Source organism: Falco cherrug, chromosome 5, assembly GCF_023634085.1.
Source record: "Falco cherrug isolate bFalChe1 chromosome 5, bFalChe1.pri, whole genome shotgun sequence".
Classification (NCBI taxonomy): domain Eukaryota; kingdom Metazoa; phylum Chordata; class Aves; order Falconiformes; family Falconidae; genus Falco; species Falco cherrug.
Genome location: NC_073701.1, coordinates 1,108,135 through 1,130,751, shown reverse-complemented (window position 1 = coordinate 1,130,751; position 22,617 = coordinate 1,108,135). Strand labels below are relative to the sequence as shown.

Here is a 22,617-nt window from a genome sequence, read left to right as displayed (position 1 = left end):
ACGTCAGCCGCCCGGCGTGCGGAGGCCGCCCCCAGGGCCCGGGCCCGGCCGGCCTGAGCGGGGAGCGAGGGGGGCGCAGCCGGCAGCCCCAGGTGCCCCCCGGGCCGGGGCCTGGGCATCCCCCCCCCCCTCCTCCCGGGGGGTCTGACTCCCCGGGGAGGGGCGCAACACACCAAAGCAGGGAGCAGGGAAGGGGCTTAAGGGACGTGCCCGAGTTCAGGGGGGTGCAGGCAAAGGACACGACTGACCCCTCCCTGCTGCAGGGGAGGCACGTGCTCTCTTCTGCTAAACAGAGGTAACAAAATAAAATACAAGGAAACTTTATTTTTCAGTTTTACCAAGGTTTTGCTCTGTTTTTTAACTTTTTTTGTTTTGTTTTATGTCTTCAAGCTGTTTATTAGTGGACAAGTCCGGTCAGTTTTTGTATTAAAAAGGATATTGATGGAGGTAGCTTTGTCTCTGTCCTGGCTTTTGCTTGGTCTTGCCTGCACACTCATCTCAGTAAACAAACTCAAAATAAAATTAAAAACAAAAAACTGGAATTCCAGGTGGAGGCAGCAAGCAATGCAGCCAGGTTCTCCGTGTAACAGACATGGCGCTGTGGCCTCCAGTCACTATATACAGAGTCCATCATACATCCCCCTCTCTCCTAAGCACACTCCTTGCTCCAACGGGCTGGCTGCAGAGGAAGGAGTTTCTTTTCCTCCCAGAGACCTGCACAGCAGCTTCCACGGAGGGAAACAGCACCCAGTCAGGAATGTCAGGCAGAGGGGTAGAGTCTGAACAGGGGAGGGGGGTGGGTGGGGGGTCACTTCAGCTTGGCCAAAAGGTCAACAGCACTGGGCCAGGGACTCACTGCTGCTGGGCCACCTGCAGGGCGAGAGAAGATCATCTGAGACTCAATGGGCTGGTCAATGGTCCCTGGCTCCCCCCAGGGAGCCCCCCCCCGCCCCGAGGTACCAGAGGGGGTACCTACTTGTTGGGGAGGTGGTGGTGGAGGGGGCTCGCTGCTGCGGTTGGCCAGCCGGCTGAGGATGTTGCGTTCTGACATCTGGAGGCGCACTGCTACAGGTGGGATACGGGCAATGGTGGCAGGCAAACGAGTCACATCTGCCTTCATGTCACTCAAAAGCTCCTCCAGCTGCTTCAGAACTGGCAGAGAAAGGGACATCGGTTCTGAGGGGAAATGGATGCCCCGGAGGGCGGAGACCAGAGGGGACAGAGATGCTAAACACCTACCCCACCCCTGTTTAACACACGGCATTACCTTTGTGCAGCACAGCATTGGCTGGTTTATTCCCAGCCATTGACTCCTTGGATAGGTGCTGGTGGCTCTCAGCCAGGCATTCCACCTCCGCAAAGCGCGTGTTCAGAGCCATAGATGGGTGAGATGGGTCTTCTGACATGTTCAGATAGGCAGCTCGCCGCAGCTGCTCCTCTATCACCAGTGCTTGCTCCAGGAGCTGCAAGATAGGGCAGTAATGAGAGCAAGTCTTTCATCAGTTGCCTGAAAAACAGCCTGTTTGCACCTCCAGTCTCCCCTTGATCCAGTTCTCCACTATCTCATGAGGTGAGATTCTGCAGCTGAACCTCCTTCCACCAGCTTCTGTTTATACTGAGTAAAGCCTAAAGAGCCCAAAACAATTAAGGGCTCAAATTAAGCTAGGCCAGGTACACAAGAAAACCAGGCTACATCTAGTTTAACAGACTACCACAAATCCTCTAGGATTCTCATTCCTCCTCAGGTTCTTTTTAAAGACCAAGCTGTCTGCTATTTTACTCTGCCTGTATGGAGCAAAGCAGGTGGAGTTTTTTCTTTGAACCCGAGTGAGAAGTATCCCATGCTACTTATAAGGAAGTCTAAAAACTGTTACGCCTGTCAGGGAAATTTGGAGAAAACAGTCTGAGTGCTGTTAGTGCAGGACTGATCAGCTGAATTGCCCCACTACACTGAACTGCCCCAAGACTGAGAACAACATGGCTTGTTTTAGGGTTGGTCTTAAATGGCTCCCAGAATTAAGCCCCCAAACAGGCCGAGGCAGAGACTGAAGGCAACGCATTCACCGCTCCTTACAGCATTTCTGACCACGCCAGTGGGGCTGGCGCACACCAAGCAGATATTGCAACAGAAACAGCCACTTGACCCTTAAGCCTCCTGCAAACCAGTTGTTCAATAAACACCTGGAGAAAGCACTGAACCAAGCTCCGCAGCACCATCTCCACCGTGCAAAGGGAGCTCCTATCACACAGCTACTGCATGATCCCAGGAAATAAGTGCTCCCCCCACCAAAAAGCACTGCAGAAGCCTTTGCTTTTTTATCAGAAACTCAAGACAGCAAGCTCTTGTTCTCAGAGGTCCAGCTGGCTGAAAGGCACTTATCACACTGAAGAGAAATCCTTACCTTAAATCTCCTTGCCAAGAACTTATTCTTTATTTCCAGGAAGTTACCCCTGTTCATCTCACCCTTGAAGGGTTCATTGAGGATGGCGTAACGTGGATCATTCTGAATATCCTGCCAACGGGCATAGCCATGACTGAGATGGGATGAGCTCAGGCAAACAAAGGCAGCGAGAACAAGGGAATACACAGCCCAGGCAGATACAGTTCTCAAGAGGGGGTGGGGAAAGGGGGTGCAGAGAGGGGAGGAACAGAAGCCAAGGAAGAGGAATGACAACTATGTCCTGCTAAGTCTTAACTATGCTGGCAGGAAACTCCTCCTCCCACCATCACTTTCACTCTTGTGAAAGGAGATAAAGCACTCTCTCAGTTAATGTACTCCAGTCAGACCCAGGACTGTCACCTTCACCATAAGTTCATGTACAAGGGGGGAGAACTGGTCCGTCAGGGTAAGGATACTTGATAATCCCAGCAAGAAGCCAGTAGTCGTGACGCCGATGCCAGATCTCGTAGGTCTTCTTTGTGACAGTTGCAGCCCGCTCTTCATTCTGCCACAGGGAGTGGAGTTCTGGAAAGGCAAGAGACACCGTAACAGTTGAAAGTTATTTCACAAACACAAGCAGGGGCACATAAAGAAGCTCAAACATACAGATTTCTCATACCAGTGAAACCGCCATCTGCTATGTTGAACATGAAGCGCTGCTTTACTGCCTTCTTGTGCCTTTCATCTACTGACTCTTTCAGCATCTCTCCATTCTGCAGCATCACCACATCTCTCTTATCGTCATCCTTTTTCTCATCTGTACACACAGGAAATTTTTAGAAAGAACATGGCAGACACCACAGCAAGCTGACAGACAGCGGTTCCCCATCTCAGCCCAGAAAGCAGGTAGAACAACTTTTGTGGTGCCTTTCAGCTGGCTACCAGGGTACTGTAAAAACTACCAACAGAAATGGGATCCTTGCAGGAGAGGGGTTAAGGAAGAGAATGGAATTATTGTGACTCGCCTTTTTCATCCAGAGTGATTATAGGAGGTTCAGGGGCATTCTCAATAGGTGCTCTGTCTTCCACTTTCTCCAGGTCAGCTGCAGGAGAGAAGGGGAACATGAGACATAGGGGAACATGGCAAATCCAAGGTCTTGTTCTTCAGCCTGTGAAATTTAATACCATTCCCTAACTCCCTGTTCAAAGTCCTGGAAGAGCCCCACTGGTTATCTACATTTACATCTGTTTCTTCAGGATGAATTGCCGAAGCAAAGACAATGCAGCTTTAGGAAAGCTTGAGGGGGAGGGGCACATATCACCATTTAAGGTGTTAAACAACCTCCCCCAGAGATACCTTTGCTTTCTACTTCCATTGGCTCATCTGGTCTTTCCTTCACTTCTGGCTCCTCTACTTTTTTTTCATCCGCTTCTGCGGGGTTCACCGGGGATTTTGCTTCCTGTGGCGGTGTCTCCACAGGCTGGGTGCACTGCTGAGGACAGAAATCAATGAGAAGCGAGGTAAAGCAGTGCCTGGAAAAAGATGATAGTCACAGCAGTTTGGAAAGCAAAAATGCACAAAACTGTCAGGCCAATTCTGAGAACCAGAGAGTTATCTTTAACTATCATTCCAAGAACTCACCTCTGCCTCAGCTGCTGAACAACACGAAGAAGGGGCAGAAACAGAGACATTTGCATGAGGCAAACAAGCATCCCAACACTCACCTCCATCGGGACCTCTGTTTCAGTAGCAGAGGCACCAAGCTCTTTCTCCGGTTCAGATGACTCTCCTTGCTCCTTAGCACTGGTGCCTTCTTCTACCTTTACTCCTTCTTCTGTGTATTCCCATCCCAGAGCAGCACAGAAGGAAAGAAGAGAAGCTATCAGTAAGGTGTTCCCACACTGTTGCCAAGCACACCTCTCCTCTGCTCCCAGAGATTAAGGCCATCAAAGTATGACCAACATCACTCTCTCAAGATGACCTCCCTTTCCCTGCCCACTACAAATGCTAGGTGCTTCTCAACGATGCCAGCTCATCCGAGGAAAGCTAGTGTCCTCTCTTGCCTTTAAGGGCTTGCACATGTCTTTGGCAGCCCTCCTAACACGAGAGTAAGTTGATCTGCGTCCACCCCCAGACCCCACCACCACAGATCCGGTGAGGGGAACAGCCAGGATGAGGTCAGGACGCAGAACTGTGCAAGAGGGGAGCTCTCACCAGCTGGAGGGACAGGGGCAGGCGTATTGGGCTGCGTGTCCCCTGGTGTTGAAGGAGTTGGAGTTTTCGGAGACGGCGAGCTTGGCTGTGAAAGTTTCTTGTTCTCTTCTATCTCTGCCAGCTCTGGCATACTCCAGCGGCCATTCACATGCTCAAATTCCTGCACCTACACGAGGAGGCGAGAAAGACTTTAACACTGCAGGAGTTGTACAACGCTTGTCCTCGAACCAGAAGAGACAGACCACTTGACATGCAACAAAGGCGTGAAAGGAGAGGTACCTCACTAGTTCAGGACCCTGGTTCAGCTCAGCACTACAAGTTGTACAGAGAGCAAAAGCCACATCGCTCTGCTAGGCACCTACCTTTTTGCGTATAAGTGACATGACCCCAATGCGAGTAAGGACATGCTGTCGAGAAAGACCTTCCCGTGGGACCCCATCTGCAAAGGTCTCTGCACCATCAGCTCCAGGTTCACATAAGTGGCGCATGAACAGCGAGACATAAGCCCTGGAGCAGTTAACAGACAAGCAATTAAACTATAAACTGGCTTAGCTGTAGACATGTTATCAGAGCCCTTCCAGTAACATAAGGGAAGTCACCCCAAGACTCCTAACCCATAGGAACACAAGCCCTGGGGTTCCAGGCTGCATCAAGGGAGTTTCCCAACAGAATTACTAGGTGTATAAAGGACACACAGCTGACTCAGGCTTGAGCCCAAAACAACCATAAGCCCAAAAAGGACTCTGGGAGAGTATTCATAACTTGCTTGCATGGCCATGCTACTCCTCTAACAGCATTTGCTTTTTATGACCGATGGGTCAAGTCCAAGGAAGAACAGCTAGGAACAACACCCTGGTCTCTCCCAGCTTATACATCAGCCCCTCACTAAAAAATTGAACTAATACATTAAGGAAACAGTCTCTAAGGAAGTGCCAGAAAAAGCCCCATTCTTACTCTTCCCCAAAGAGTCTACATGTTGCCCATCTTCCATCCCTGCCTAACGCAGACTCACTTGAACTCTTTCTCTGACTTGCCACGGAGGTCCCGAACAAGCCACTGAGTGGTGAAGGCATCCTGAGGTGGCATTCCATAGCGCATGATAGCATTGAGGAAGGCTTTCCGCTGGCGGGCATTGAAACCCAAGACCTAGAATGGAGAAGACAGATACGGCAAGAGCCATACAGAAGCAGCTGGGATGCAAACACCTACCCTGGTACTACCTACCTCAATGTTCCCTCCCACACGGGCAAGTAAGGGAGGCAGAGGCTTATCCTTATCATTTCTCAGGCCTTTGCGGCTAGGCCGACGAGCTGCTGAAGAGAGAAATGCAGCTAAGGAGGAGAGACAATGCACAGCATATTGTTGTGTGAATATTTCCCTTGCAGAACAGCACCACAAAGTGTATAAATCCCCAAATCAAGCCCCACCTGTTCCCACGCTCAGAGAAAGTGACCCAGGAACTCTGGCTTCACCAGAACTTACCTTCAGACCTCTCATCAAAGTCCTCGTCTCCTTCTTCAGAAGCAACTGAATAGTCTGACTGATTATCTGACTGGTCATCCTGCCAGTCTGAAAGAAAAACAGCACGTGAGCCTGAGACGCTACTCCGTCACTTCCCAGCAACACATACTTACACCTATTTCTCCCTCAGGTTCCTGTGGATTTGTACCTCTATCCTCCTGCGAGCCATCATTGTAGTTAACTTGCTTGCGAATACGCTTGCCCTTGCCCAGATTCCTGGCCAGATCCTCCTGCTGCTGTTCATAATGGTGACGCAGCAGTTTCTCCCAGTAATCAGGATCCACCGATTCCTCCTGCTTAATGATCTCCCGTTCAACCTCCTCTTCCTCCTGTCAGACAGGTCACAAATTTCAGAGCCCTACGCTCCAAATCCCAACCTGTCTGAGCAGATATATGCCTGCTTGCCCTTAAAAACATCAGAGCTCAGTTTACTTAACTGATCCTACTTTGTTCAGCAGAAGATGCTAGCTGACATCTACCTCATACTCACCCCCATCTCCTCTTCACGAACCACATACTGGGCCACCTTGAAGGAGCTGAGATACTCATTCATGCCCTGAAGTTCTGTATCTTCTGTTTCATCCTGGTTCCGATCCAACAGACGCTCAATTGCTTTGTCATCGTAGTGGATGACACTGCTGTCCTCACCTTCTTTGTTATCCCCTGAGGGAAGAGCACAGGCACAGCTGCTGTGTGGATCTCGAGGGACTAGGGAAGGGAAAGCCACCCTAGACCTCTTCGTAGACCTATAGTCAGCACTGTGCCTACAGCCACTTGCTAAACATGGAGACAGACCTCCCCACCTCCTTCAGTTCTACTCCCAGGCACTCACCCCCCTCAGTAGCCTCATCCTTGAAGAGCTCTTCAGTGCCAAATTTGAGAATGTCATCAAGTTCCTGTTTGGACATGGAGCCTGTCTTGGAGCCCAACCCTGGTCTCACTACCAGATGAGTTAGCATCATTTTCTTCTTGGCCACCTGAGTGATACGCTCCTCCACTGAGGCCCTTGTCACAAAGCGGTATATCATCACTTTCTTGTTCTGTCCAATTCTGTGTGCACGACTGAAGGCCTAAAAGAGAGATGTGCTCTGAACAGTCTAGAGTTACACAAGTAGTAGTCTGATACACTCCACCTACCTCCACAAGCTTCCCAGACACCCTCATGTCGGCTCTTAACATTAGCAAAGGCTGGGCCCTGGAAGAACCCTCCACTACTTCACTTCCCATCTCTACCCATCCTCGCTGCTCTAGTTTTGCGTATTTCTAGAAGGGAAGTCTCACATTCCTTCACTCCTCATGATAGTTTCATTTCCTTTCTTCCTCAGGATTGCTCCATAGTGAGTGGTCTCGTTCAGACTCACCTGGATATCATTGTGGGGGTTCCAGTCTGAATCGTAGATAATCACAGTATCTGCTGTGGCCAAGTTAATGCCAAGACCCCCAGCTCGAGTCGAAAGCAGAAAGCAGAACTGCTGAGCACCAGGAGCTTAGGTAAAAAGGAGAGAATAAAAGTAATCAAGGGAGAGCGCATTACTCAAACGAGGCTTTGTGTCAGACCCACATCACCTGACAGGGAATCACTACTAATTTAAGATTCCAGGACAGCAACAATAGACTTGGGCCACGACAATCCCATGTCAACTGCTAAGCACATACAAGTCAAGTTCTCCATTTTGCAAAGAAAGTAGGAGACTCCATACCATTGAAGCGATCAATAGCCTCCTGACGCATGTTCCCTGTGATTCCTCCATCAATCCGCTCATATTTGTACCCTTCATGTTCCAAAAAATCTTCTAGAAGGTCCAACATTTTAGTCATCTGCGTAACAGAAAAACACCCCACAGAAGAGTGAGGGTCAAGGGGATACCAGATCAACAAGCTCTTCTCAAAAAAGAATGCCTAGTCTCAAGGTTTTCCTCCCATATACCTGAGAGAATATGAGTACCCTGTGACCTCCTTCCTTGAGGTTCTTCAACATCTTCTGGAGCAGCAACAGCTTTCCAGAGGCTCGAATAAGAGCACTACCGTCATACATGCCGTTCGGCATTTTTGGAGCTTCCTGAGAAGAGAAAAGAAAAGGTGTAAAAGGGGTGGGGTGGGATGAGAAAACAGCTTGAAGGGATGCAGCTTGGTCTTAGTCCCTAGCTGCATTGATCAGATGCTGACTCACATCTGGTCATTTAGCTTGGCACAACTGTGCAGCACTAGTTACAGGAAAACATCAGTGCTACCCTGTGCCTCTTCTCTTGCAATTTGACTCCTAGACTCCCTCTTCTTTCTCACGACTCAGTCCCTACTCTTACTGTCTTCACCATCTTGCATGAGTCACAAGATAGCTCCTACCTGTCACACAAAGGTACTGGAACAGCCTTCCAGCATGTTGGGTTTACATAAAAAACAGGATGAAAAAAAAAACAGAATGAAAAAACCAGAAGCAGAAAGAAAGGGAATCCCTCCATGCTTTGCTAGGGAGCTAACTAGCCCCCTGATAACAGCCAGCAGGGAATTTGTTTGTACAGAGTAAGTGACTGGACATACCATAGCAGCTACAGGGAAGAGGTAGGGGTGGTTACAGCATTTCTTCAGATCCATAACAACATTGAGCAAGGAGACTTGGTTACCACCACCCCGTGCATTCAGTGCCTCAAAATTTCTTGTCAAAATGTATTTATAATATTTCCTGAAAAGAAAAAAAAACAAACAAACAACTCAGACACCCCTCACGAGAATGACTAACATACTCTCTTGCTAAACTCTGCACAGCTCCTGGCACTACCTGCCAGCTACCCAGGCTCTGCCAGTGGCATTCACCATCTCTTCCTCCCTTACACCAAAGCACAGGAATTAGTCCTCCCTCTGCTACAGTGGCAGCAGGAAAACTTCCTCCAACCCACTGTGCAGAAAGCCCTATAGTGAGGATGAGGCTGTTTCAGCATCCCCTTTGAAACAGCAGGACAGAGCAACATCAGTTCAACAGCAGGTGCTCTCTTCAACCTCACACTCACTTCTGCATGGGGCTCAACTCCACTCTGACAATGAGTTCAGTCTTAGATGGCATATTCTTGAAAACATCAGCTTTGAGACGCCTCAGCATGTGTGGGCCCAGCATGTCATGCAGCTTCTTGATCTGATCTTCCTTGGCAATATCTGCAAACTCTTCTAGGAAGCCCTCCAAGTTACTGCAGAGAAACAGACACTCAGCAAAAGCCACAAAGGAAAAAGAGCAAAAACAACACTGAAGGGGGTAGGAGTGACAAGACAGACAGGCTGACTTGCACTGCAAGACATACTGGAATCTCTCTGGCGTCAGGAAGTTCAGCAGGTGGAACAGTTCTTCCAGGTTGTTCTGCAGGGGAGTTCCTGTAAGCAGCAGCTTGTGCTGGAGGGAGTAACCATTCAGCACACGGAAGAACTGGGAAGTAGAAAGCAGGGAAGAAGTGGTGGAGAAAAAAAAAACCAACAATACACAAACATGTCAAAGGCTTATTAAGTCATAGGCCTACAAAAAAAAATAACTTATCCTAGGGGAAAAAAAAGCTGACACCAAGCTAGGGTTCAATTTAGATCACATCAGCTGTTTGGACAAGAGCTCCAAGTATTCACATTCCAGTCAGGGTCACTAGACTGATCTCATTTGGATCATTGCTCTGCATAGCTAAAACACAACTACAGCACATCCTACCAGCACCTGATGATGGCTTGTAGGTTTCCTCTGCTCTTCTAAGTTACAAGCTCTTTCAAGACCACCAATCATTTCCAGTCTGCTATACTATGTATTTTTTCTTGCTAAATTAGCGTTCCACATTCCTACAACTACTCTGCCTTGAGAATTCTAGAAATAGCTAAGTCACTCTTCCTATTCATATCAATCCTGGCAATCTTCCAGAGCTGGGAGCAAGCTGAGGAGAAAGAGAGCTTAGGGTTTGCCAATGTGCCTTTAAGATAATTTGTGCTGGTTTTCACAACAATGAAGTAATTCCAGGCAGAGGGAGTGAACAGTTAAAAGTACTGAATTGAAAGACACAAATGTACCATGTTCACCAGCACAAACTGACAATAAAGCAGTAATTTATTTGTAAGCTCAGCGATATCTTTGCTTATTTTACACTTAACATGACACCAGGTCAAACTTAATGGAAGTAGCTTTTACTATATGACAAACAAGAAAAAACAAACACAAAACATATGAGAAACCCACCATGAGTTATGGCTTGGCTATCACACCAGAAGGATCCTTCTAGTGGCCTGCATGGGGATTTATCTCTACTTTGTTATAGGCAGAAAAACATTCTCAGTTTGAAATCAAATATGGAAGTTAGTAATTATATCTGCAAAACTTTAGTAGATAACCAGAATCTGTCAAGAAGCATCTGACCCTTCTTCCAGCTAAACACCCGAACCTGTCCTTACAAGACAGGAAGCTGCTCTAGAAAAAGGCACATTTAATGGTCTTGGTGGATAACTGATTGTAACTATTAGTCATAGTGTAACCTTCAGCCTTTACATCCTTTTTCAATTAATAGTAAGCATTCATTACTACTTCCAATAATGTCAACACCGAGCATAGAACGGCGTCCAGTCTTAGTGCCTACAATAAGAAGAGATCTGCAAACTGGACTACAAGCACAGCCGTAATGTCATGGAAAGATGCCTCATACAAAGACACAAAAAGCTTTAAAAAAAAGAAATCAAGAGACAATTTTGTCTTGCGTAGTCTCCAAGAACCTATAAAACCAGGATTTCCAGTAACAATTGTTTTTAGTGTACCAACCACTAGAATCCAGCTGAAGACAGACAAATCAATACCTGAATTAAGGCAGCACAAGGGCTTAAGGAGGAGCTGGATTAAGAAAGTACAGTCAACTACTGAATTCAAACAGGCTTAGTTAAAGTGCAGCCTCAATATAAAAGCAGCTAAGTGGCTTTCAGCATCTACCCAGGTGTTTTTGAACACCTCTGCCCACCTCTCCCATTTCTGCGAGTTCTGCTACAGAGCTGGGTGAATACAGAGCAAGCCTACTCTGGAAGCAGGGCAATTTTTGCTCGTGTAGCTTGTTTTATGCTCAGTACGGTAAACCTTTCCAGAACAGAGGTGGTGCAGATATATGATCTGCTTTCAGAGAAGCCAGGTTCTATTTGAGAGCAACAACAACCACCAGGTTTTTCTGTTTTCCAGTGTACACCAGTTGCCAATTCACCCAGAGAGAAAGCCGTTTTAACCAGTGACATGTATAAAAGTGAAGTCGTTGCCAGTGATAATCAATCTCCAAGTGAAGGCTGTTTATTTTTTTTTCCCAATAACAAATCAAATTTACTATTGAACAAATGACTAAGAGTTGGCAGACAAACTCATGCGCTTAGGAGCTGCTATCTGAACACTCTCTGTCCATTCCCCCCTGCAACACATGCCACACCTAGAAACCACCGATGCTTCTCTGTACCTTCGACTGATTGTTCTTCAGTCTGTGAGCTTCATCCACAATGAGACAGGCCCAGTCGATAGAGCCTAGTATGGCCATATCAATTGTGATTAGTTCATAGGACGTGAGAAGCACGTGGAACTTCACAGCAGCCTCCTTCTGCAAAGGAAAAGGACGAACAGGGTAACAGGATAGGGGAATGCCACAGGACAAAAGCAGAAGATACATCAAGTTATTCTGACGAGCCCTGGTCAAACAGCACATCAAAAAATTTTCATACCAAGTTTCCCGTCACAAGATTCAAAATGCTATCCAAACCATTCCAGTCTTTTAATCCCCCACTACTCTCTTAACACATCTAAGTCTCCTCAGCCCCTTCAGTACCCATTACTTCTGAACAGTTGCCAAATATTCTAACAGAGAAGTTTAACAAACAAGCAGCAAATAGAGGCACGTTAGAAAAATGAGATTTGAAGCAGAGTGGCTCATCAAAAAGTCAGCTAAGACTTAAAAAGATAAGCAGTTTATCATGGAACTTTAAATTACTGCTAGTACTTAAGGCAGCTCAATTTCAAGGGAAGCAAAGGATTCTTATCTGTCACCGGAAAAGCTTTGAGCTCCCATCTTGCTTTCACTGGGAAGACTGAAGTTCTACAAGAACTAGCCACCTAGATCAGGCTCTTCCTTCCTGTCAGCCAGTTCCTCAGAAGATTAAAAAGTTCATGCTTTTTTGGTATGTTTGTCCTTTTCATACAGTAGCGATTCTGACATTGACTTAGATCTGTAGAAATGATGCACAACTTCACTGATTAAGTAGAAGAGATAGAGGGACTTGCCTACAGTCATTACCTTAGTTAACTCTTTTTCCAGAGCTAAATTAGTTCAGACTGTTTAAACACCTACTAGTCTAGAGCAGGAGCCTAAACACCCACTAGTCAGCAATTTGCAGTTATTTCCCCCTGGAAACTGCAAGTATAATCAGTTCCTAGGGACATCAGAGTATCTGAACCTCAACTGCCAAAAGCCAGTCTAGTGCATCTGTTCCTTCAGTTCAGGCTTGCATTACAGCAGAGTTCTGTACCTTCATTCTGGATGCTTTTTTGCCTCCACGTATGGCATTATCCTCAAAAGTGAACTCGTTCTCACGGATGATGGCCCGGCTGTCTTTGTCCCCCACATAGGTCACTACATACATATCTGGGGCCCACATCTCAAATTCTCGCTCCCAGTTGATGATTGTGGACAGCGGGGCACTCACCAAGAAGGGACCCTTTGAGTGGCCCTACAAACAGAGTTGGTAAGAGCATCAGACGAATGCAACCACTAACACAGGCAGAATCTCTCTGGGTAGTGATCTCCCAGCTCTCACCTCTTTGTATAAGGAATACAGGAACACAGCTGTCTGCACAGTCTTTCCCAGACCCATTTCATCAGCCAAGATTGTATCTGTGCCCTGAGCCCAAGAGAAGCGCAGCCAGTTCAGTCCTTCCAGTTGGTAGGGATGCAAGGTCCCCCCTGTTACATCGAGGTACTCCGGTTGCCGGTCATATTTCACTGTGGGCTACAGCAGAAAAAGGAAGAGTTGAGATCGTTTACCACAGCTAGACAGCTACCAGACTCCTCTTCCTAGTCACCCATATATTCCCTAGTGCAGATGAAACTTCACGTGACAACCAGACTAGCACCAGACAAAATTCCCAAATGGCCAAAAGGCATCCACCGGAAAGTTTTGTGCATTTTTGTTTGGTTGGTTTGGTTTTTTTTAATAAAACCCTTTTACCAAGAGCTAGTCAGTGTCTGACCTGACAGACAAGGCAGACCTTTGTCTGAAGGCTCCATAACCCACTGGCTCTTTGGGCCAGGAAGGACCTCTAAATCACACGCTTTTCACTCTTCGGCTTCCTATTCACCTGCTCCCTCCCCAAAATAAGCAGCTGTATCAGATGGCTCCTAAGCAATAAACAGTAACTTACATCTACTGTGGGAGTCTCAGGGGGCCTTTCCAGTTTCCGCATCTTCACTTTCTTTAACTTCTTACCAGGCCTGCCCTCTTCACCTCTCATCAGCTCCCTTTGCAGAGACAGTCCCAAGAATGTGCAAGTTTAGTGGCTTTTGTAACAGATCAAAGAAAAACTATTGCCAAGAGTAGGAGGGCAATCACCCAACCCAAACAGGCTCAACAGAACAGGGCTGGAACCCTCATGAACTGGCAGAGACACACAAGGTCCCTGCCCAAAGGAATAAGGAATCAGCAACAAGATACTGCTTGGCTATCTCCATATATTAATCCAGCCAGTGCTAGGAGCTGACGCACTCCAGTATTTTCTCTTGAGGCAAGGGAAAGGAACACAACCTCTAGACACTCCTCTTACCTGTGATTCCAGTAGGCTTGCTTGTAGAGGTCATAATCTTGGATATCCACATCTTCGCTTTCCCAGGATGCCTGGTCATAGGGTAGGTCTCTCCATTTAATCAAGTAGTGGACGTTTCCCTTCTTATCCACACTGTTGAAGAAACCAGTAAGTCTTAAGCACGGTGAAATGACAGTGTTCACCCAATCCCCTCAAATGGGAGGGAAGGAAAAGATCCCTTAATGAAGCAGCAGAAACAGAACGTCGTTTGTCATCCCAACAACAGAACTCCCACTGTTTCTCCCAGTCATATTGCACTTGGTTCATCCACTCTCCCTTAACCCTGGACTTCAGATCTTTGTTGAAAATCCTCTTTGCTACTCCCCCTACCTATGATTAAGGATCCTGTGGATCATCATCCACTCAGGCTTGATCCCATATCTATAGAAGCGCTCCTCCATCTCAGCATATTTGGGGTCCTTGTTTTTTCTCTTCCGGCTTTTCTCCTCTTCCCCTCCGAAGTCCCCTGAGGGTGGCTCATCCATATCATTTTTGCGTTGATAGTTACGAAACATGACCTGGCAGTGCAGCTCCAGCTGGAGTCAGGACAGAAGCAGTTAGTAGGTGTTTTCCCCTCAGCTATCCGAAGTATCTCCCCCCACAACTATCCACCCTTATGACACTGTTGAGTCCTCCACTCACCTGCAACTCCGACACCCAAGAGCAGTGCCAGTAGGACATGCCCTGCCATTTGACAAAGAACTGCCTTTCAGGCCGACCCTCCAGCGGCTTAGGGGGAGGAGCATTAGGGTCTGCATCAGGTGGACGTGGTGGCGGGGGGCCAACTGGGGGCTGACCCCATTTCCAGATCAAGATCTTCTGCACCTTTCCTTTTAAAGCTGGGCACTGAAAAGTTATTAACAGAGCCTGTTACATCAGAGGGTACACATTCTAACACACAAGTGCTGAGGAGCAGAAACACACAGTTGCAGCTCTCTTCCTTAGTTATAGCTTTACTGCACAGATGGAATTTGCTTTTTGGACTTGGAAGCCTTCATCCCCTTATCCAGTGTTTCTTGAGATTTCTCCAGTTTGCCTTTTTTTCTAGGACTCACAAACACCAAACTGAATTCAGCAGCTCAATTTAGTTGTCTCCCTAGGGCCACACCAATTCAGGAATTCTACATGAAACAAATTGCTAGGCTTGATGAACCCAGTAATCCGTCCCACCCCAACTCCACTGGAAGTTTGTACAGAAAGTATTTTGCTGTAGAACTATCAGCCCAGTACAGGGATGTATCCTGAAGCAGCCTTTTTACTCATCATCTTAAAAGTCCTTATCACTCAATGAATGCACCTAACACTGTTTCTAATGCTTCATTTCAAGAACTTCCTGGAAAAGTGTGACATTTTTCAAAACCATCTACTAGGAAAGGGCTTGGTGTTACAGAGCTAGCAGTCCAAAAAAACCTGTTTGGCTCAGCATCAGTTTAAAGTATTTTTTTTAAGCACTGAATTTGATTGCAGTCATTCTCCTGCTACTACATATGTACAGGATCCGAGAAAATTGAGCCTTGGCATCCTGGATCCAAAACTGCCCAACTGCTCTGCACATGGGCAAAACCCATGAGACTCAATGGCTTTAATCCTGTCCCTTTCTGCTGTCTGGAAGAAGCAGCCAACTGACAAGGCGCAATCCAGCTACAAGCCAGGCCTTGACGTTTTATGACAAAAGTGTGAGAGGAGATAGTCTCTGGAGAAGACTGTTTCTGGGAAAAGATGATGATCCAAAGGGATTACATCTATCATCTCTTGTAGCGACAGGAGAACAGTACTAGCAGAAACTCACAGTGCAGCGAGGACATAGCCACTCTCCATTGGGAATCTCTGGCAATGGGGGATTCAGACAGTGGATGTGATAGGATGAAGGACAGGCATCACAGCACAGCAGCTCTCCTCCATCCTTGCAGACTCTACAGAACTCCATATGGTGGTCATCCTCTTCCTCAGCATCCCCCACAACATCCTCCAGGATTTCCTCACCTTCAGAGTTATCCTCCTTTGCCTCCCACTGAATACCCTCTTTTTCCTATAGTAGAGGGAAATCAGAAAACCAAAGTCACATTATTTTATTACCGCAGAAGAGCAGCCCCAAGTCACTTGACACCCTCCTCCGTGATCTCTTTCTCACACAGTCTGGGTGAACCCAGTACTCACACAGTGCGGGCAGCTCCATTTGCCCTCTGGGGCTTTCTCCATGTCTGGGTCCAGGCAAACCATGTGGTAGGCACGAGGGCAGGTATCACACAGAATAATCTCTCCACCCTGCTGGCATACCTCACAGTAGTCCTGGTGATCAGTCTCATAGCCATCCACAGCCACTGTGGAGTCCTCCTCACCTGCAGAGGGTGGTGAGGAGTTACAGCAGTACAAGCCACAGGTACAGGCTTCCTACAAGGGAGGGCACTCTCCCAACAGCCTGCATAGTAATACAGAGATCCAGAATCCAAAACTCTTGCTCTATCTAAGTAAACAAGGCAAGAAGCAAGAGCTGGAACAGGAGTAAAACAAGTCCCGTAAAACTGTGCCTCCTTCCACCCATTAAATTAAAGGTGTAGTTGAGGCCAGGAAAACTCAGTACTGCCTGTTGCCCTACCAAGGTGCAAAAGAACTCCTCAAAACCCTTTCCTTATTACAAGTAGTATCAGGTTCTTCCTCCATGAAGAGTTCCCCTCCCTCAAGTACACTGTTAAATATGCAAATTCTGCACATACATTCCCCTAATCTTTCTACATGCTGTACTTCTGTCTCCAACTGACAGCAAACATCAATACCTTTCTTTTTCTTTTTCCCAGCTTTGAGTTTTTTGCGACTGCGGCTACTACGGCTTGTAGATCCATCTGAAACAGAGTAGCTGTTGATGCTGGCATCATCAAAGTCTGACTCCACATCCAGATCATCATCTTCACTCTGCGATAGGCAAGAAAAAAAAACAGCTATACTACTTCAGGCACATGTGTCGAGGGTGGCAGACACATCCTAGCATCTTTAGCACATCACCAGCTCTTTAGAAGGTCAAGAAAGGAGTTCTTAAAAGATCACTTACCGATGACCTTTTACGCTTGGAACCAAATCCTCCCAGTTTGATCTTCAAAGGTGCCACCTTCTTTGTTTTAGGTTTCTTGATATCAGGAATACGAGGACTGGCCTTTGGCTTCCGCCGGGCATTGGGTCCTGGGAACAGAGAAGCCTGGGAGTCAGAAAGACTACTGCCTTGACACCTTCGCCTTCTGCCATCCCGCCAGATTCTTCATCTCACCTTTGCCCTCCTTTGTCTTGGCTTTCCTGAGCGGCACATCTACAGGGGGCTGCGGCAGGACAGCATCCACATTTGTCACCATGCTTTCCACCACTGCAACAGCTGCAGCTGCAGCAGCTGCCACAGATGCACCTGAACTCCCCTTGAAGGGGTTGTTCGTGCTAAACTCCCTCCATTTGGCTCCCAGTACCATCATCATCTTCGACACTGCTATTTTAGGGTTCTTGGCTGCAATAAGTGGCCTGTGTACAGTTAAGGAAGGAAGAGTTACCCAACCACACTGAAATCTAGATCATTATTCTGCCCCTCCACCACCCTGCTCAGCACCTCTAGCTCAAACTACATTCCTTTCTAATCTTTGATCTCAAGAGCCAATGAATCTCTCCACTCCCATCCCTCACCTTGTGGAGGATGCAAATGCTCAGGGGCTTGGAAAGTGAGACAGAATTTAGCATACTAGGGAAGGGGACTGGGAGTGAGAACTTGCATCATCTCAATCACTGAAAACAAAAGGGATGCGCATCAATTATTTTACCGTTGCTTCAGTTTTTGCTCTAGGTAGGATGCTTGTCTCTAATGTGCCTCGATGTTCCAAAAACAAGGAACCTAGTCTTTGCCTCATGCCATTTTTTTTCCCACTCCAACATCCTTCCAAGTGCAGGCTTGCACTTCACCTGACAAACTGGCTGAAAGCTTTGTAATTGGTGAGAGTGCGGTAATCCTCCTCTGTGAAGACATGATCAATATCCTCCATGCCCCAGTCTTCAAGAAGCTGAGCAGATGACTTCGGCTCCTGTGCAAAGAGAATCACAGCAACTCTGAGAACCAGCTCTAGTTCTGCTCTAGGAAAGAGCAGACCTTCCACACATCTACAAATGACCCAATGAGTCAGGACAAAGGGGCTTTTTTCCCCCCACCATCAACTTATCACTGCCATGAGACATAGTCTTGACAGAAGATCAGTGGGGGAGGGAAAAGTCTTTGGATTCAACATATGTGACAGGTGTGTTTAAGGCAGGAGAGGGGAAGGGATGCAAGGTGGGAAAATGGTCAAGTCAAACAGGTCCAGTGGAGGAGAAGGAGACTGAACAGCCCCAACTCCATGTGCTATCACAAATGCAGAGCACAATGATCCCAAAAATCAGATACACGGGAATGAGAACCAGGCAGGCAGGCAGCAGCACAGCTTCTCACCTTTGAGTCATCGTCTTCTTCCTCTTCCTCCTCCTCCTCCTTGCGCTTGGCTTTGTTTTTCTTTTCCTTCTTGGGCCCTAATTTCTTCTTTTTCTTCTTTCCAGGAGTGTAGTCACTGCCCTCACTGTCAGAGCGCAGAACCTCCTCCTCTTCCTCCACAAACTCATTCCCCTCACCAGAGCTGTCCCCCAGCTGGGGAGGGAGGGAGAGAGAAGATCAGGCAGCTGTGAGGAAATACCCTGGATAAGCACTAAACGCCACACTCTTCCCAAGCTCTGGAGGGTTCATACAAAGGATTGCTGCTGTAGGACAACTACAGTAATCACCCTCATGCCCTATATCCATATGTTAAGAGTGTGACCTTAGGCATCCTTTCCCTTACCTCCTTCTTCTGACGCTTGCTGAGTTTGGGCACTTTGGGTTCCTTCAGTTTCTTGGGCTTCTTCTTCTTCTTGATTTTGGGTGTCTCAGCCTCTGACAGAAGCTCTTCTTCTGGCTCTTCTTCAGGCTCTGGTGGGGAAGTGGCAACATGTCTTATTCAAACCCCATCTGTGCACTACAGCATAGCCCACTTCTCACAGAGATTACCCAACTTGTCTACTTCTTGCTACACACAAACACAGAAGCATTTACAACCGCTTACTCTGTTACTGTTCACAACAAATACTAGGAAATCATGTCAGAAGTTATCACTGCACAGGATCTTCCCCCCTGAGCCCCAAACACCACCCATTTCTACAATATTCCTTCTCCAAGCAGAGCTGCGCGCTGATCTTGGGGACCAGAAATTTGCCATAACCAATGACAAGGTGAAAGAGCATGGAATACATGTCCACATCCAAAGATGCAAAATGTTGGATACATTTGAAAACCCGACAAGGATACTGTTTCGGTCCATGAGTCTCCAGGGAAGAGACCACAATTAGGTAACCTCCTCAGCAGTACAGAGCATCCTACAGCCCCGTGCAAAACACAGGCCAGTAAGCCACAGCTTGTCCTCCTCCATAGAAAAGTTGTTACTCAGCAACTCTATTCCCATCCAGATTTGACACAACCTTCCCCAGCCCCTCCCCCCGCACCAGCAGCTAGCAAGCTCACTGCCCAGGCAGGGGAAGGCATGCCAGCTCCCCACCGCCGCCTGCTCCATCTGCGCACCCCCCTTGCCTGCCTGCCCCCCCGGCCCCAGCCAGCCCTCCCCTTTGTGGCACGCTGCAGAGCCTGCCCTCCCCTGCCGCCCCGCCCCCCGCACACAGCCAGAGTCCTCCTTCTCCCTCCAAGGGAAAATGGCCTCCTGACCACAGGAGCTGGGCAGGATGGAGAAAGCCACTGGCCAGAGGCGCTACCGCAGCCAGGGGTGGCGCGGCAGAGGTTGAGCTCTCTGAACCCGGGGTCCTGTGCCTGGCCCCTGCCATATTCCCAACCGACGGATGTCTCTTCACTCCCACAGTCCTGCCACACCAAGTCCTTCAAGGACCCCACCTCTTCTCCTCCCTCAAGGTCTGATATGGAGCCTCTAATGTCCCATCCTTTCCAACACATTACCTAAAGCTCTCCAATTTGCAGGGATTTAAACATTTTTCTCCACCAAGACTTTTCTTACAAGGCTTACTGACAGTCCCCTTCTGCCTAGTGTTTCAGAGGTGCCAGAAAACCCTGGAGTCAAAGCCTAAGAAAAAATGCCAACCAAACAAAAACACTAAAAGCCCACAACACCATTTTCCCTTTCCAGCTGCAACATTTCTCTTCTACAAGAATACAACACTACAGCATGAGTTAGTAGGAACACTCAAACTTCTCTTACAATCCAGCACATCAGGATAGACATTATTCCTTCCCACAAGGAAGCAGAGAATCCAGATGTAGGTGCAGAACAACTCATCAACAACAGCAGCAGCAACAACAGAAAACCCAAAACAGAAGAGCGTCCAGGGCTCTAAAGTCTCAAGTCGATGATGAGGATGCAAACACGAGGGAAAAGGTAAGGTGCAAAGACTACCACAAAAGCAAAGGTGAGCAAGCAGCAGGGAGAGAGAACCACAAGAAACCTCAGTAATTGGGTGTGGTGATGAAGGAAAGTGGGTCACGCAACAGCCCAGGGCAGTTTGCTCTGGACGTCAGTCGGTCTGAGTTCCCAGACGAAAGCAAGCCAGGCACCCTGCCTTTTCACTTACTACCCCCTTCCCCCTCCCCATTCACGAAATATGAAACTCACAGGCATTTTGGTACCCTGTCAGCCTCGGGCGCTCTGCCTCCACCCCTTACATCTCCTCAAAACACAGGCCCTGACAACCTGCAACGGCTCGGAACAGAGTCAACTCCACCTGACACAAAGTCACAAGCCTTGCGCTTTGAAGTAACCCTAGGACTCAGACATCAAAATAAAAAATGAACATGTGACTCATAGTAAAAATAAATAAATATATCGCATTCCCCAGCACATCGCGCATTTCCCGCATTGAGCTCGAGAGCGGCACTGCCCTGTGTCACAGGCCTGCCCCGCGGGCTCACTGTACCTGGGTGCTGGGGGATAGCGTTATTCAACAGGATCTCCATCTCATCGTCATCGCTGCCCCCTGAGCATGGGGATGGAGATCCAATGGCCGACGCCATGTCCTCCAATCTGGGGGAGGCCTGGACTTATACAGGGTGTCGTCTTCTTGCCAGCCAAGCCAGTGCTTCAATGAAAAAGAGAAAGTTACAGCAGACCTGAACTCCGTTTTCCCAAGCAATAGTGCTACCCAGAGGATCTATGAGAAAGCTTAGGCAGCAACTTCACTGGATTTGGAGCCTGCGGATCATAGAAAGAGTGGCGGCAAGTATCAGCTTAGAGTTGTGATGAAGCAGACTCTGAAGACACCAGATATTAAACTGAGTCAGCAGCTCATCCCTGGCGAGGCAGCCAGCACAGCTGTCCTGAGGAAAATCCTCCTGGCCCTGCAGCCGGGCGCCCTCGCTCAGTGCTGCCCACGGCCGGGCCAGGGCAGCGAGGCAGGGCAGGCGGCCGGGCTCGCCAGGGACACCCGCGGCCCGCGGGAGGCTGTCAGCCGGCGCCCGGCGGGGTGGACAGCGGCGGGGCTGGGGGGCACCGGCGGCCCCCAACCCACCCGAACTCGGCGGGCCCACGGCGCCCTGCCACCGCCGCGGCCGGAGCGGGAGGCAGGGAGGCCGGCCGCCGCCTCCTCCGCTGGCAGAGGCCCCACACAAAAGGCAGGGCCGGCTCGGCAGCCCCGCTCGGCTGCCCGCCGCCCCCGCCCGGAGCGGGGCTGCACGGCGCGGGGCGGGGGCGGCGGGGGGGTACCGGCTCCGAGGCGGGGGCGCGGGGCGGGGCCGGGGAAGTCCGGCTCGCGTGCGGCTGACGGGCCGCCCCCCCCCGGGCCAGGCGGCGGCCGGGGCGGCGGCCGCGGCCGCTCCGCTCCGTGGGGGCGCGGGAAGGTCCTGCAGGGCGGCTGGGCAGGGACACGGCGGGGCCAGAGCTGCGGCCCCGGGGGGCGGCAGCGCGGCCGGCGGAGAGGGGAGCCGGCCGGCAGGGACCCCCCAAGAGGCGGCGGCAAGGCCCTACCCGCCCTCGTTCCCCTCCCGGCTTCCTCACCCGGTTCCAGACCCTCAGCTCCTCTCTCTCGCTGTCGCTGCTGAAGGGAAAATGGCTCCCGCCCCGGCACCGCCTCTTAAAGGGGAAAAAAACCCGGCCAGGCCCCGCCCCGCTCCCGCCTCCATCCCATAATATGCCCCGGGACCCCAGCAACAGACCCTGCCCCCATCTCCCCGGCAACACCCCCCCACCCCCCCCAACCCGAGACATCCCATAATACTCACCCTCCCCTCAGAACTTCCCACTCACTGCCCAGCCTGGCATCCCATAATAATAACCCCCCCCGCAGGGAACATCCCATAATACGGCCCCCACCGCCGAGAAACATCCCATAATACTCCCCACGCTCGCACCCCTTCGCTCCGGCATCCCATAATACTTCCTCCCCCCCTTCCCGCACCCGGGACCCCGCGCCGGGGCAGGGCGCCCCCTGCGGCGCGGCCCCTCGCCCTGCCATCCCATAATAGGCACGTCCCTCCCGCGGCGGGGAGGGGGGGGGGGGGCGGCACACTGTAGTAACCCCCAGAACATCCCATAATAGTCACACCCGGGACGCACATCCCATAATACTCCTCCCTCCCCCCCCCTCCCAGGCAGGCATCCCATAATAGTCGCCGGGAGCCACCG

At 49.4% G+C, this 22,617-nt stretch overlaps 1 protein-coding gene and 1 non-coding gene across 13 annotated transcripts; both read right to left on the bottom strand.

The window, feature by feature from the left end:
- Nucleotides 1-304: 304 nt before the first annotated feature.
- Nucleotides 305-22,238, bottom strand: CHD4 (chromodomain helicase DNA binding protein 4). 12 transcript variants are annotated; one of them, XM_055712709.1, is made up of 40 exons: nt 22,215-22,238; nt 20,915-21,076; nt 18,784-18,911; nt 18,402-18,593; nt 17,882-18,000; nt 17,208-17,449; nt 16,995-17,122; nt 16,723-16,858; nt 16,106-16,287; nt 15,738-15,977; nt 14,591-14,794; nt 14,279-14,484; nt 13,910-14,041; nt 13,511-13,607; nt 12,907-13,098; nt 12,619-12,819; nt 11,559-11,696; nt 9,408-9,529; nt 9,123-9,296; nt 8,656-8,797; nt 8,045-8,176; nt 7,818-7,935; nt 7,479-7,603; nt 6,950-7,187; nt 6,608-6,780; nt 6,266-6,446; nt 6,079-6,189; nt 5,821-5,927; nt 5,609-5,742; nt 4,959-5,103; nt 4,597-4,762; nt 4,107-4,216; nt 3,739-3,874; nt 3,407-3,484; nt 3,061-3,198; nt 2,858-2,966; nt 2,403-2,535; nt 1,268-1,463; nt 977-1,152; nt 305-870 (listed from the first exon to the last, which is right to left on the bottom strand). In XM_055712709.1, exons 2-40 carry the CDS (start codon nt 21,009-21,011, stop codon nt 853-855), a joined length of 5,796 nt encoding a protein of 1,931 aa, XP_055568684.1. In that variant the 5' UTR covers nt 21,012-21,076; nt 22,215-22,238; the 3' UTR covers nt 305-852. The 12 variants fall into 12 exon arrangements, with proteins under 12 accessions (XP_055568684.1, XP_055568683.1, XP_055568685.1 ...); XM_055712708.1 differs by lacking the exon at nt 22,215-22,238 and adding an exon at nt 21,991-22,147; XM_055712710.1 differs by lacking the exon at nt 22,215-22,238 and adding an exon at nt 21,991-22,147 and having other exon boundaries at nt 3,739-3,871.
- LOC114014510 (small Cajal body-specific RNA 11) lies at nt 4,431-4,569 on the bottom strand. Its single transcript, XR_003558033.1, has one exon. It is a non-coding gene; the product is annotated as a small Cajal body-specific RNA 11 (non-coding RNA).
- Nucleotides 22,239-22,617: the final 379 nt, after the last annotated feature.

Bases quoted from the DNA above. Each gene is read 5' to 3' on its own strand.
- CHD4 (XM_055712709.1), bottom strand. From the start codon at position 21,011: ATGGCGTCGGCCATTGGATCTCCATCCCCATGCTCAGGGGGCAGCGAT. The intron at 4,763-4,958 runs GTAGGTGCCTAG...CTCCTCGTGTAG, and splicing joins TGTCACTTATACGCAAAAAG to GTGCAGGAATTTGAGCATGT. The intron at 2,967-3,060 runs GTATGAGAAATC...TTGCCTTTCCAG, and splicing joins AGCAGATGGCGGTTTCACTG to AACTCCACTCCCTGTGGCAG.